Consider the following 15917-nt stretch of genomic DNA (forward strand, 5'->3'; position numbering starts at 1 on the left):
AGCTGCCTTTCAACCCATTCTTTCACCCCGTATTCACCCATATTTCCCTCTCTCTCTCTATTGTTCTTCTTTACTTCCCCCACTCTTTTCTTTCCGTTCCGTTCCGAACAGTACCGAATTTCACTGAACATCGATAAAATAAACACTAAAAAACCTGAAGTACTCGGGCCACACTGTTCTTAGCGGCCTGCCAGTGGTGCCTCTCAAAACCCACACTTCACACCAACACGTTTCATAAAGACTCAGAAGCTGCGTCACTCAAAAAAGCTAGGGCAGTACCTGAATTGCACGACAGGGGAGGGACGCACACCCGCTGCCAATACAATACACCTGCCAGTACTCAAAACTGCACCCACCTCCCAGCCCTGCAGCTCGAGGAGACCTTACACGCAGGATTACATACACCAGGACTTCGCGAGGGGTTGCCAAGGTCTGCCTGCTGCTCTCCTCACTCGTTCCAAGATATAATTCCCTTCCGGCCGCAGATTTCCATGCAGGCTTTCAGTACACGAGTTCCAGGCGACGCGTGGACAGACAGACAAACATGAGCAGCTTGTAGACCCAGTGTTGTTCTGCCTAAACCTACACACCACAAGAAATCGCTGGAATGGAATGGATGTTGTAGATGAGGAACTTAATTACAGTGACTTGTAGAAGGAAATGTTATTCTTTAAGGCTTGCATGTGGAGTTTATTGTTACGACCAATCTAACCTAAAATGTAATGCTGGAAGTGACAAACACGACTCTAATAAATCTGTTGGAAGGAAAGGAGCCTCTTTTTGCCATACTTGAGAAATTTCCGTCGTGGTAAATGTATAAAATAAAATATGTACTTAAGAGTAGCTTGCTTACACGCACAAAACAAGTGCCTTGTGGTTCAGTCAGTTAACGCTAGTCTTTTCAATCTGCTCAGTTCAAACTCTGGTCACGTCCACCTCCCTCATCAAAAAAGTAATAAATAAAAATAAAACATATACTTACGTGCCACAAATGAGCCCTGGAAACAAAACTAACGCTATAAATAAAGAAAACACAAACTTCTTCTCACTTTGCCAGGAATGTGGCTCAGATTTCTATCCACAGGAACTGAAGGAGAAAAGAAAATGTAGAAAAAGTAGAAAAGTAGAATAAATAAATAAATAAATAAATAAATAAATATATATATATATATATATATATATATATATATATATATATATATATATATATATATATATATATATATATATATATATATATATATATATATATATATATATATATATATATATATATATAAACGAGAAAATTGAACTTAAGACTTACTAGTGGACGTAAGAGAAGGAATCACATTAGTAGAAAAAGGGTAAAGATTATGAAGGCTCCTCTTTCCTCACTTTTGTGAACATAATTAAAAGCTCTCCTAAAAACTCAGAACACAAGAAAATATCAGCTTAGTACACACATACCAGATGGAATCATATTACTTAACTAAGGTAGAAAATATGTACTGAAAACTATTAACGTTACATCACAGAACAAATCATATCACCAGAACAAAGTTTAAAGGTAAGGAAGACACAGGCCTCCCCACTCTGAAGAACGTGTTTGAAATTTCTCCCTTGAAGAACTACAAAAACGAGAAAATGTCAGTTTGAGATTATCGAACCTAGGAAACAGGAGGAATCGTAGGAGTAGAACAAAGGACAGAGAAAAATAATCCTGCTTTCTCACTTTCCAAGAACATGTTTGAGATTTATGTTGTAAAGAACTTTCAAAGTGAGAAAAATATTTCGTGGAAAGCACTAAAGTTACGGCAGAAGGAATGGTATCAGTACAACAAAGGTTAGGGATACACACTATGCATCCCTCCTCACTGTTAAGGAACGTGGCTAAGATTATGTGCTGAACAATATAAAAAGTTAAAATAAATATCTATTAAACATTACTATATTTACATAGCACAGGCATTCGTATTAATGGAACAAAAACTGAAGGTAATGAAATGACTCATATTTCCTCACTTTTCAGTAACACTTCCCAACCCACGAAGCAGAATGAATATTAACAGTAGAACAAAGGCTACAAAAAGAAGACTCTGCCCTCAGTTTCCTGCGACCTACGTGGAGTCCTGCCGTGGAGAGCTTAGAAAACGACGACTGTAAGTGGGAGGGAAATCTTTACTGGATTATATATTTTTTTTATTGTTCTTTTTTTTATTATTATTATCATTTAAAAGTTCGTGCCAAGGACAACAAAAACTACAATGTTCCTTGAAGACTGTGAGTGAGAGGGAAGAGGTTCACTTTATTTTTGTATTCATGCAATAAAAAAAAAAAAAAACTCACTCAAGACGCCAGAGTGTGGGAGTCCATAGGCAAGTCCAACAATTTAATCCATATGTGAAGCAAAAGGTTTTATTCTCATGAGGTTCTCTGGTCTATTCAGTTCGTTTCGTCTCCTTATGAAGGGCGTTGGCAAACATTTCTTCCTCTCACTTTCTTAACACTAGGTGGACACTTTATTGGAAGTTAATAATTTTCCCGCACGATAGTATTCATCATCGAAGCGCCCCCGCGGTGCAGTGACCAGCGCCTCACTGCATCAATGATTCTAACTGAGTCATGACGCCGCAACATCCACGTGAAGGTGACGAAAAAGGTTTCCATGATGGAACACGTAACCTTCAGACTACAACACGAACGACGTACCACAGAGCCTACCAGAATGAGAGAGAGAGAGAGAGAGAGAGAGAGAGAGAGAGAGAGAGAGAGAGAGAGAGAGAGAGAGAGAGAGAGAGAAATGAGAAGTTATATAGGTAGATAAGACATATATAAATAAGTGGATGAAATTAGACAAGCAGATGCAGATAGATAGATAGATAGATACATAGATGCAGAGAAAAAAAAACACATAGATAGATACAGAACAAAACTGAGGTAAATAGAAAAAAAAAAAAATACATTGATGTGTCGGCACAAAGACAAATCACCAGGTAGACAAACAGACAGACAGACAACCAGCTAACATCCGCTAACCTAATCCCACCTCAAGGATAACTGATATGCTTGATATTCACGTTATCCAAATAAGTTAATGAAAATACCTAAAGGCCAATTCTGCTGCTGCTTCCTGGCCTCCTCGTGGACACACACACACATACACACACACACACACACACACAAGGTAATGACTCGTGCAATTACGTGGCCTGCGGGGGTCGTTACTACTAAAGCTGGGGAGTGGAGAAGCTGGGGGATAGGTGGCATGGTAAGCAAGGAAGAGGAGGCGAGGCTAGAAAGACAGGGTTGTGGAGGTTAGACTGAGAAGGTGAGGCTAGGGAAAGCTGGGAAGGTGAGGCTGGAGAGGCGAAACTAGGAACAGGAAGCTGGAAAGATGGCGCTGGGGAGGTGAGACTAGGGGAGGTAAGGCTGGGGAGGCTGGGTTGGGGTGGGGCTGGTGGGGGTAAAGATAAACCCCATGGCAACAAGACAAGTCACTCTCAATTTAATGAGATGAACAGTGATTCTAGTAACGAGTGTTGATTCACCTCAGCTCTCTCACTCTTGACTCCTCACATGATTCCTCGAGTGGATGAGTTGATGATGAAGTGGAGTGAGTTGATGTGGTGGAGGTGAAGGATGTGCTGATGAGGGAAAGGCAGTTGATGACGGTTATGAAAGTGATGCAGGAACAAACAGCGACAAGGAAGTGGAAGATAATATCGGAGTGGTAGAAGGTGGAACGGCAGAGGATGTGGTGGTGATCAGAAAGACAACAATGGTTAATGTTTGCGATGATTCCTGATTGCAGACTTTACGGTAAACATTCAAGAAACAAGTGTAATATACCGGGGAATGTTGTGACAGCGGCGGAGTGCGTGGTGAGGGAGCAGAGACGCCTAGACAGTAGGCACACCGCCCACTCTCGCCAACACTCAAGTCTATTTTCGTGTCCCTCAGCCTTACAACCTCCCATTTCAAGCACCATTCCTTTAGATTCATGGCACTGGAAACACTTACATCCTAGATAGTCATATGAAATACAAAAAAAACTGACAAATATGCAAAATTAAGAAAATGTTAGTTATTAATGGTCTGACAACTGTGATTCCTCAACCGCTTGCTTCCTACCAGCCTAGCGAGGCATGACACATCAGTTTCACTAGCAGTATATGTCCAAATACACTTATTACCAAGTTAACATACCTGCTGACCACTGTGGATAAGCTTTGGGAGAGTTTTGGTTCACCTAAAGCCCAAATAAGCGTCCAAGAAAACACAGAAGACTCACACGTACACCACAACGAAGCTGACGCCACTGACCACTGACTGACTGGCTGAAGTGAGTCGCGTGGCTTCTCTTCCTTGTCTCGAAGCCACTCGGGACTTCGGCGGCACTGTCAAATATAAAAGAACACGGTAAAATGTACAGAATGCTTTAAAAGTTACAAAATATGTATGAACAATTAATTTCAGTATAATATTAGTAACAATCTACAACTGCATTTTTTCATAATCTGGCACCTTTTTTATATCCTTTTTCATATTGCAATGGACTCACTTTCTGCTTGTAAGAAGGAAGAGCGAGAGTATAAAGCAAGGTTAGGGAATTGAGCCTGGAGGACCCGAAGACCCTTTGCAGCATCATATAACTGAACACTGGCCAGTAACACGAAATACCGAGGCCACAGTTCGGATTTGGTGTTCTGTAAGTACTTTCCCTACGACAATAATGGGGGTCTTGAAGAGTGTGCCCATAATGATGCTGTAGCTAACGCCATGCATTACCATTAAAAAAAAAAGAAAAAAAAAAGAAAATAGAGAAAGAGCCAAAATTAATCATCATTGCGCTCTTATGAGAGAACCATTTTATTTCAGTAACCCGCGGTGGTTTTACTAAGTAAACATCAAACTGCCTACACTTGGGAAGCTTTACTAAATGTTGTCCCCACTCTGGTGAGCATTGCTTGAACAATGACAGTGTAAACCTTTGGAAAGCTTTACTAAATATTCAGTGCCCATTTATGTGAGTATTGCTTCAAAGATTATAGTGTAAATCTCAGAAAGAAGACAAGCAGACCCTTCACCTTAGAGGCACAAACCCACACCACAAATAAAAAAGAAAATAATAATAATAATAATAAACAAATAAATAAATAAATAAAATAAATGAACAAATAAATAAATAAACAAATAAATAAATAAATAAAAAGACAAAGAATCTTCATGCTCATCCTTCATAACACTGCAGTCGCTTCGTTCCAGTCTCCCGCACTTTCCTCCTCACGTCGTCTCGCCGAGAGCTTGTGTCCTGTGGAGCGTGTCTGGTGTGCTCAATTTCCCTGACCTTTGAGCAAGTATTGGATTATTCTGACACTCACACCCGATGCTCACCTATTTACGTCCCACGGGTTATCACGTTACGACCCAGAAAGGTTGAGCTGCGTCTGGTGGCCTCGGGTCCTCTACTGACCAGCGCGATGGGGCCACTGAATGCTGGATGGTTTTGTCTATATATTATTTAGATGCGTTTGTACTGCAGTCACTTGTATAATGTAGCCTAAAGAGGACAAAATTAGCCTCTTACTCTCTCTTCCTCTGTTTCAAGGCGCCGCTACAAAATGATGAAGAGGCATGACAACTGTGCTTCACTAAAATGTTAAAACTAACTCAAATTGTTAAAGGCAACTCAAATTGAGATACACTGAAATAATAATAATAATGATAATAATAATAATAAATATATATATATATATATATATATATATATATATATATATATATATATATATATATATATATATATATATATATATATATATATATATATATATATATATATATATATATATATATATATATATATATATATATAATATGTGTATAGAATCATATATACCTCAACACGTCTAACTACCTTAAAATTCGATATACATAAATCTTTATTATATATGGAAGGAACAATTATGATGAATGATAATGATGAAGCTTATGACGAAGGAAAAGAAAGAAGAGAAGGAATAACTGTAAATGGAAAGATTAAAACACGAAAATCATATAATGTTCCTCGTTCTCTTATACAATCCTACGGCGGAATTTTTTTCTCTTTTTGTTTTTCCCTATGCACACAAACGACACGCTACACACACACACACACACATCTACGTACATCCACGCATGCACATACACACACACACACACACATACACACACACCTACACTAACCCCCACCCCTCCCCCATCACACCTACACCCAGGCCCCAACGCGGACACAGCAGAAGCAAGATTTCAGAACTGCTAAAAGTGACTGAACAGCTCGTCAGAACCGTCAGGAGGGAGTTGATTTCTTCTGACTACGATTGTGAAGGTGCTGCCGAGAGGAAACATCATTCTCAACGATCGGACACCGCCAGGGACGCCGAATTTGTCACAGAATTGCGAGCCATGGTTGATGAAGACCCCAGCCGGTCCATGAGGTCCATTGCCAGAGAGCTGCAAGTGTCTAAGGGCACCGTAAGGAAGTGTTTGCATGAATATATCAGATACAAGTCATACAAGATGCGTAAGGGTCAACTCCTCTCCGCAAAGATGCAGGAGGACCGCTTCAAGAAGAGCAAGATGCTCAACAAACTGAAGTTCCCTCTGGAGAACGACATGCTCTGTTTTTTTTTCAGAAGAAAAGAACTTCTGCCAGGACCAGACCCACAACTCTCAGAACAACAGGTGGTTGGCTGTCTGTCCCAAGGATGTGCCAAGAGGCATGAAAGGCATGCAAGTTTCCTGCAACTGTCATGGTGTTTGGGGTAGTCTGCCGCGAGGGCCACGTCATGCCCCCGTTCTTCTTTCCCCAGGGGCTCAGGAGCACCGAAGTGTACATCGAAGTCGTACAGACCCATGTGAAGCCATGGATTGAGGAAGTAGCTGCTGGTAGACCTTACGTGTGGCAACAGGGCTCGACACCATGTCACACCTCTTGAAAATCTCAGAAATGGCTCTCTGACAATTTCTTTGACTTCGTTGCCCCTGATGTGTGGCCCCCTAACTCACCTGACCTCAACCCTATGGACTATTTTGTATGGGGCGCAGTTGAACGAGGTACTAACCGCACCCCATGCAAGAGTAAGGATGATCTGATCAGTCGAATCAAGGTCGTCTTCGCCAGTCTCTCAAAGTAGGTCGTGAAGAAGGCCTGTGCCAGGTTTCCAGGGCGTGTTGAGGACGTCATTGATGCCAAGGGAGAATTCATCGAGTAACGGGACACCAGAAGTGTGCTCATACAGAGCCGGTTTTCGTTTTTGCAATAATTGCATTTGCAACAAAATTGTGACTTTTTTGTGACCCTAAAAAATGAAAAAAAATACTGTACGCACCCTATATATATATATATATATATATATATATATATATATATATATATATATATATATATATATATATATATATATATATATATATATATATATATATATATATATATATAAAGATAAATTATACAGTAAAATGTTAACATAATGTATGGAGGTCTTTCCTTTCTTATAAACAAAGAAGAGAGAGAGAGAGAGAGAGAGAGAGAGAGAGAGAGAGAGAGAGAGAGAGAGAGAGAGAGAGAGAGAGAGAGAGAGAGAGAGAGAGAGAGACAGGTCCGCTCGTCCCTTGAGTACTCCAGCCTTGCCTGGGGCGGCGCTGCCAATAAGCACCTTGCCCTCTTCGACAAGGTGCAGAGCCGTGCGGTGAGGCTGATCAAGGACAGCGGCGCCCAGCAGGAACCACGACTCGGCAGCTTCCAGCACCGTCGTGGCGTAGAAGCCTCACTGTGATGTTTAAGGTGCATCAGCAACGAGTGCCTCACCTACAAGCACTCTGGCAGGCCTCCCGGCGGGCTCAGGTGGCCACCAGGGCCGTCTCCCAAGTCCCCACAGAGCTCCTGCAGCCTCGTTGCAGGACGTGGCACCACCAGAGGCAGTTTGTGCAAACCTATGTCACCTGGTGGAATGCGCTACTTGCCTAGCAGCCACGTCTGGCAGGCATAACTGTCTAGCAGTTCAAGGAGCTCGTGAACAAAGCCTGGCTGCCGACATAAGAAAAGGAGAATGCCAACAGAGTTAGGCTTTTAGATAGGAAACACTAGATATGTTGCCTTTAGCCTGTAAAAGTGTTGTGGATTGCATATAAATGTGCATGACAGCAGACTCTCAAACTAAACAGTATCAAGTATAAATAAAAGAGAGAGAGAGAGAGAGAGAGAGAGAGAGAGAGAGAGAGAGAGAGAGAGAGAGAGAGAGAGAGAGAGAGAGAGAGAGAGAGAGAGAGAGAGAGAGAGAGAGTTTCAAGTAATGAAACAAACATTATCAAACATTATGGCCAAAAAAGGAGCAAACGTTGTATAATGTGCATAATGAAATGTTCATTAAGATATAAGGATAATGATGATTGTCAGTTATAATGTAATGCCTTAATGTGTCTCTCTTCTCACACACTACAAGTGTCAAAGTATCTTTGACTTATATTTGCCTCCTGTATATCATTTATTCACTTATTTAAAAACTTATTTACGTTCCAACATATTTTCCTTTTTTCTAATATAATTACATACATATATATTAATCCTTAAGTGGGAAGAATGTTATCATTTTTATATTATTCGCTGGCCAGTCTCCTCATCGCCGAACATGGAGAAAAATCAACAAGAGATACGTAGATGTTGGTGATTGTCTTCCTTCTGTTAAATGATCGACATGAAACACTAAGCATACAAACAAGAACAAAGCGTCACACACCAATAACTGAAAATGACTAATTAAATGACATTATAACAGATTTTTTTTCCTGTGTGTGTGTGTGTGTGTGTGTGTGTGTGTGTGTGTGTGTGTGTGTGTGTGTGTGTGTGTGTGTGTGTGTGTGTGTGTGTGTGTGTGTGTGTGTGTGTGTGTGTTGGTGAATAACTGACCGAATATACATGCATAATTAAATCAGCTAAGCACATTTCTTCAGCTAGTTATTACGTCACGTTTTCTTTAGTATCATGTCCTCATTCCACGTTACAATAACAACAACAACAACAACAACAACAACAACAACAACAACAACAACAACAACAACAATAACAACAACAACAACAAACAACATTAACAACAGCAACAACAACAACAACAACAACAACAACAACAACAACAACAACAACAACATTAACAAAAACAAAACACATCAAATGCAGCAGGAGCAACAACAGACACACACAGACAGACAGACAATTAGACAGGGTGGAACGGAAATCATTTCGTCTTATGAACTCTTCTCCTCTAAGTGACTCTCTTTATCCTCTCTTATCACCACAGCGTTGCATCTCTTGCTATGTTTTAGCCCTCTTTTAAAACTAACTGGTCTTCTGATTTTGCTAGATGCTTGCCTCCCATCCTCCCGCGACCTTCCTGCATAACACTCTCTTCGTGCTCTCATTTCTGTTCTGTTAACGTCTGCAATGCCAGAGTTAACCAGTACTCTCAATCATTCATCCCTTTCTATGGTAAAGTCTGGCACTCCCTGCCTGCTTCCTGTAACGAACTTTTCCAAGAGGGAGTGTGTGTGTGTGTGTGTGTATATATATATATATATATATATATATATATATATATATATATATATATATATATATATATATATATATATATATATATATATATATATATATATATATATATAAGAAGAAGAAGAGGAAGAAGAAGAAGTAAAAGAAGAAGAAGAACCAAAAGCACAATAACTCAGTCCAGTTCAAGCACTTCACCAATCAGCGGACGTTTTCCTGGGGTCTCGGGCGCTAGCACCAATCAGCAACCGTCTTCGTGAGTCTGCTTGCCACCTAACTCCAAGCTGATTTTCGGCCGCGACAGACGATCCCAAATACAAAGTTGATATACCTACTGGCAAAAACTCCAGCCTTCAGGTTTACCCACCCCCAGTGATCCATTGGGCACAAGGATTTCAAGAGAAACACTCCACTGATGTGTGAGAACAGCACCGAGATTTGTCCTGAGGAATATGGAGTACAAGAGAGAAGAATCCGTGAAGGAAGTAAGAGCCGCGCGAGCCAAAGAGAGGCGTCTGGCCGCACTGCGTCGCCTGAGTGGCAAGAAAACACAGGCACGAGTAAGTACGAGTATACACCACAGACTGTGTTGCCTCAGATGACCGTCTTGCAGGTTTCTTCTTGAGAGAGAGAGTGTTGAGATGCATACACTGCGTGATTGTTGGATTGCTTGATAGATAGACTGACAAATATATAGGTTGATTGATAGATGAACATATAGATAAATAGAAAGATACACCCAGATTGATGAGTTAAATGGTTGGTAGATGGATAGATAGATAGACAGATAAATAGATAGGTAGATTGATAGACCGAGAGATAATTAAATAGATAAGTAGATAAACATGGATTAATTGGTTGATTGATTAATAGATAGATAGATAAATAGATAAATAGATAGGTAGATAAATAGATAGATAGATAGATAGATAGAAAGATAGATAGATAAGCTTAAGATAGAATAAGAATGTAAGAAGATACTCTACGTATTTGTCTACAGACAAATACGTAGAGAGATAGATTGATATATTGATTGATTAATAGAAAGGTAAATAGATAGAGATAGATAGATAGATAAAAAAAACAGATACATAGATAGACAGATACACAAACGGATAAAAAGAAAACAAATAGATAAAGTAATTGATTTGCTGTCTTAATGAATGAATATACGAATAAGTTAATGAAGGAGTAGATTAACAGAGTGACGGACTGGACAGCTGACTGACTGATAGACTAACAGACAAATTCTGTGACATATTGAGATAGATGGTTCATCACCACATGCAAGTTTATATGAATACATGTCTCACTCTTTCTTAACATTTGCTGTTGTCTGGCTGCCCTACAGAAAGTAGTGACAGAGGGACGGAACACTGAGTCCTTGAAGGGGCCGGAACAAAATCAGTCCTTCAAATACAGCGCACCTCAGACATGTGACTCTGAGAACGAGGATGAAGAACACATTGAAATTTCTAAGATTGACTGGGTAACGGAGTGGCTGGACAAACATTGCTTCTTTGATGAGCAGGCCTGGGGCGCCGTCATGGCCGGTGTTGAGGCCACGCCAGAGGAGATGGAAAACGAACTCCAGGACAAACCCAACCCTCCTGTCGGTAACTTTAAATTGGATAGTAGCGAATACACTTCACTAGACAACACCTGCCCCAAGAAATTTCTCGCCGCCCTCACGCGCCTTAATCACTTGCAAAAGTCACACGATGATATCCTGGCACAGCTGACCTTCCCCAACAAAATGGTGGTGCAACATGTGACATACATCGTCAAGGCCTTCCTGAGACGCATGTACTTTAGAATGAAGGGCAAGAGCCACAAGAAACAGGAGGCCGTCATGCGCAAGATGCACTACGCCATGCAGGGCATCGTGCATCGCTACTTCAAGCGGGGCATGGATAAGAAAGTCTATTTACACAAAGCAGCGGAGAAGGACGAGTTTGAAAACTGGAGTGATGATGAAGATGACGAGGAAGGTCGAGGCGATGACGACCAGATGGAAGAAGGAAGCGTCAATGAATCCAAAGACGAAGAATGTGACGAAGTTCAGGAAAACGAAGAGAATCGGTCAAATAATGAAGACGAAATCCAAAAATGTAAGATAGCAAATGAAGAGATAAAGATGGCGAAGAAGTTTGTGAGTAGCGCTGTCACGCTTCACGCACAGTCCCCAGAGACTCTGCTGAACACCATGGAAGCGATTTACAACGGAAAGGTGACGGTGGAGCACGTGCTCAAACACCCCCAAACTCTCACCCACCAGAATGACCGCGTGGAAGGATGCGTGCCTGGGATGGAGGGCCAAGACGGTAACTCAAGCAACGAAGAAGACGACGAGGACGAGTATTACATCCCTGACGACAAGTCACACGCCAGCCTTGAGTTCTCCGACGACGAGAGAATGCACTGCCACCTCGCAGACGTGGAGGATGATGAGTGTGAAACGAATGACGCTTCTTGGGATGAGGAGGACGACAGTGACGCTGAGAGTGAGGCCCGCTTGAGTCCCACTGAGTATCCCTCAGATGGCGAGGAGTACAGCTCGGTTGAAGACGGCGAGTGCGGTGGTGCCAGTGATGATAATATAACAAAGAAAAGCCAGACATCACCAGAGAAGGAGGTGGACTTCAAGCTGCTTAACAGACTTGTCAGCGAATTCAGTGACGGTAGCGAAGAGGAGGGGCACGAGAAGGCGGCGTGGAGGCGGAGTCAGGATGTGAGCCGCACTCTGTGGATGCAGGAAATGGTCTCTGACTGCCCACTCAAAGACAAGACTTACAGTCAAGAATTCCACTGCTGCCGAGCTCCGTTGTTCCCCAAGGTCAATCTTTCAACACATTCCATTCAAGAGAAGGAAGAAATTCTTGAACAGTTTATGGAAAAGAATGTCAGCAGAAACATTCGCCGCTACGTCATGAAAACAGTTTGCCGAAGGAATTTCGCGATATTCAAAAAGGTGTGGCGGCGTGCCAAGGGCCTCAAGCGGTTCCCAGGCCTGCGCCTGGGCACACAGGACACTGCAGCGTGGCAGTCTTTCAAGCGGCAGAAGGCCTACCTTAACGACTTTCTCATGACGGAGAAAGAAGCCCTTCTTTACAGTTTGTCGCGGAAGCACAAAGTGTCGTGTGAAGAAATTTTCCAAGCACAGGGGACGGTAGAAATGCTCCGTAAGAAACGGCGACTCGCAGTCAAGATTGTCAAGTTCCTGGACCAGCTCCCCATCCGCCGCCTCCAGTACCTGAATGAACGCGTCCTCGCAAAGGCACAGCGGGAAAATGGAGGGGAGCCGCAAAGTCACTCAGACATGACTTCCGTGTTGCTGTTTTTACAGACTGTGGCTACAATGCAAGGACAGGAGTCGCCCTTTCCCTGCCACGGCCCTGTCTGCGAGAAGCTTCAAGGCTACGTGGAGAGCCTCGTTCACGATATCGACGACGAATATAAGTTTTTTTGTAAGGAAAAGGGAAATCAGGCCCGCCGCGAGGAGGTCAAAGTAAAACTGAATAACATGAACAGAAATAAGTTGGAAAAGTACTTGTCTGTCGCGAAAGAAACTTATCAGAGCTTGACGCACAAGTTTCTGCAGCAGAAGCATAAATACCTTAAGAAACGCTTATCGGAGCACGAGCTTAACAGTCTGTTCCCCTTGTGCCCCAAAGATGACATAGGTCTGATGCACCTCCCTAAACACCAGAGGCTGCTACTGCTCACCCAACATAACAACAAACAACTCAAGCTCCGGCGTGATTACATTAACATGGTCAAGGAAAAGGCACGCCACACCAAGACAGTTCTGGCCAAAATGAACAGGTTCTTGTCGCGGAGTTCTGCTCAAGACATAATTTTGAAAGTTTATGACATTCAGACGCAGGAGAGTGAGTGGGCACAGAGGAGCAAGTGCTGGAAGATGAGGCAATAAGCTACCTGGAGGTGTCGCCGCAGGAGTACAAGGAGTCCACCAAGGACTCCCTCACAGGCCTCACCTGGGACATCTGGAGTGACGATGAGCAGGACAGTGATTCGGGCTGGATGGATGAAGGCTCAGAGGAAGGTGAAGAGGAGATGAGGAAGGAAGAAGAGATGGAACGAAAGGCTGACTATACTGAAAACGAACCGCTGACTATACAGAAAATATTCCGTGAGCTGCATGTACAGTATTATCCTGCAGGAAATTACATACTTAAAAATCAGCAGGATGTCCAGGAATCCTATCCAACTTCCTTCCCCTTCGAACAAAAACCCTGGGAGACTCCAGTCCACCACGCGATCCTGGATAAATTCGTAACGTATCTTAGCAACAACAAATCCCAGACTGGCAGGGCGTTGAAGATCGACTTTCGGAAAGAAATACGTCGACTCTGGCACTACAAACCTAAAGGGTTCATAAAGACCATTCGATGCTACGAGAACCTCAGCAAAACTTACAACAAGGAGCACAAGAAGACGTTACGAGCATGGACGGTCACGAAGGCTGACGAAGACCACGAGCACCTAAAGCACCATGAATTCAAAGTGTCCTCGGAGTGCGAAGGAGAGACTACGAAAGAAAAAGAGAAAATCATTTCAATGAAAAGGAAATTCCAGGTAAATGAAGACATTACTCATCAATTTCTAACTGCAGAGTCAAAGAAAATTAAACTGGATCACGATGAACACGAAACAATGGAAATGGATACTGGAAAAAAAATCAAAAGGAAAATCGAGGAGAGTGAACAAATTACGCAAATTAATAAAAAAATCAAGAATGGCGGATATGACAAAACTATTAATACGAAGTGCACCTCAGCAGAAGACGAAGAACAAAAAAAGTCAGTGAAAAGGCGATTTCAGGAAGAATGGGATGTAATGGAACACCCAAAAGACAACCTCAAAGAAGTTCAAAATAAGAAAAAGAGGGTTTGGCGAGAAGAGAGTCACGAATTTTGAAGTGAAAAACTTTGAGAGCAGTGAGGATGTAGAAAGTTGAAGAGAATAAGCATGTGTAAACTATAAAGACAAAAGTAAAAAAAACATAAAAGTAAAAAAAAATATTAAAAATAATTATTAAGAAATAACAAAAACAAATAAGGATAAGAGAAGAAAGAATGACAATAAACAAGAGAAAATATATGATTTGATGGAAAATAGAGAGATATTAGAAAAAAAAACAATAAGAATAACGTTTTGTTGATTGGAAAGAAATCAAATTTAAAAAAAATAGGCCTTAAAAAGAAATCAAGAATTTTACATGAAAAAAAAAAAAAAACGACTTGATGGAGAAGGAGGAACAAAAGAAAAAGAACTTCAATAGTGGAAAATTCATGATTGCACAAAGCTAGAATTTTGAAATTCCCGATCTTACCTCATCGCCCCCGAAAAAAGGAAAAAATAAATAAATAATGAGAACAGCAACAACAAAATAAGGCATCCTGGAAATAACGACCAAAATCACGAGAATAATAAGAAAAATAGTTTTGGCTAATTCTGATAAGATTTAAGAAAACAGACTGAAAAAAAAAAGGATCGGCAGTCAAAAATACAGAAAGCACTAAAACTTATGCAAAAACACTACAACGAAAACAGAAGTCAAGCATGTCACACTACTAAAAGAAGGAACAAAATCCTAAAAAAAAAAATGTGTTAAAACATTAAAAAACAGATTCCACAGTAAAATAACCATTCAAAATAGTGAAGAGAGGGCGGCAAAACAATGAAAAAAAAAAGGATTCAATTGTAAAACAAGGAAATCAAAATACTAAACAAGACAAAACAAAAAAAAACGTAAAAACACTAAAAAACAGTCATAACAGTAAAAATTGGAGCTAAAACACATAAAAAAAAGGAGTCAAACAATAAAAACAAGTTACTTAAAACATTAATAGAAGACTTCAAGCACTAAAAATGCAGTCAAAAAAAAGTAAAAAAAAAAAAAAAAATAGGCAAAACAATAAAAAGACATAAAAAAAACACAAACGAGTAAAAGCTAAAAAGAAAAACATTAAAACATTAAAAAGTGGTGAAAATACTGAAAAAAAATGTCAAAACACTAAAAAGAAGACAAAAATACTACAAAAAGTGTCAAAACAGCTAAAAAAAAAAGAAATCAACTCTAAAACAAGAAATCTAAACACTAGAAAAGTAGTTAAGCACAAAAAAAAACACAAAAAGAAAATAAAAACTACAAACACTACAAAGGAGTCACAAGAGAAAATGTTGGCAAAACAATAAAAAAAAAGACAAATGGAGTAAAACACTTAAAAAGAAAAAAAAAACTGTAATAACAAAAAAAATGTTAAAAACTAAACAAATGGATGCAAAACACTAAAAAAGAAAAAAAATAATTAAAACACTAAAAAAA

At 40.6% G+C, this 15917-nt stretch overlaps 1 protein-coding gene and 1 long non-coding RNA gene across 5 annotated transcripts in view; one reads left to right on the top strand and one right to left on the bottom strand.

The window, feature by feature from the left end:
* LOC135096833 (uncharacterized) overlaps window positions 1–4397 on the bottom strand; it is a 62393-nt gene extending 57996 nt beyond the window's left edge. For 2 of the 4 annotated variants that reach the window (XR_010265085.1, XR_010265072.1), the window contains exon 1: window positions 4189–4397. This is a non-coding gene — a long non-coding RNA (uncharacterized LOC135096833). The remainder of the gene's footprint in view (window positions 1–4188) is intronic. The other 2 variants (XR_010265086.1, XR_010265073.1) reach the window with 1 other exon arrangement.
* A 5438-nt stretch (window positions 4398–9835) lies between these two features.
* LOC135096880 (uncharacterized) lies at window positions 9836–15558 on the top strand. The gene is made up of 2 exons (XM_063998642.1): window positions 9836–10125; window positions 10917–15558. The coding sequence occupies exons 1-2, from the start codon at window positions 10018–10020 to the stop codon at window positions 13497–13499; spliced, it is 2691 nt and encodes an 896-aa protein (XP_063854712.1). The 5' UTR covers window positions 9836–10017; the 3' UTR covers window positions 13500–15558.
* The last annotated feature ends 359 nt before the right edge of the window (window positions 15559–15917 follow it).

The sequence above is a fragment of the Scylla paramamosain genome, unplaced genomic scaffold (genome assembly GCF_035594125.1).
Source record: "Scylla paramamosain isolate STU-SP2022 unplaced genomic scaffold, ASM3559412v1 Contig8, whole genome shotgun sequence".
NCBI lineage: Eukaryota > Metazoa > Arthropoda > Malacostraca > Decapoda > Portunidae > Scylla > Scylla paramamosain.

Coding starts and splice junctions, on each gene's coding strand:
- LOC135096880 (XM_063998642.1), top strand. CDS start 10,018: ATGGAGTACAAGAGAGAAGAATCCGTGAAGGAAGTAAGAGCCGCGCGA. Junction 10,126..10,916: donor GCAAGAAAACACAGGCACGA/GTAAGTACGAGT, acceptor GCTGCCCTACAG/AAAGTAGTGACAGAGGGACG.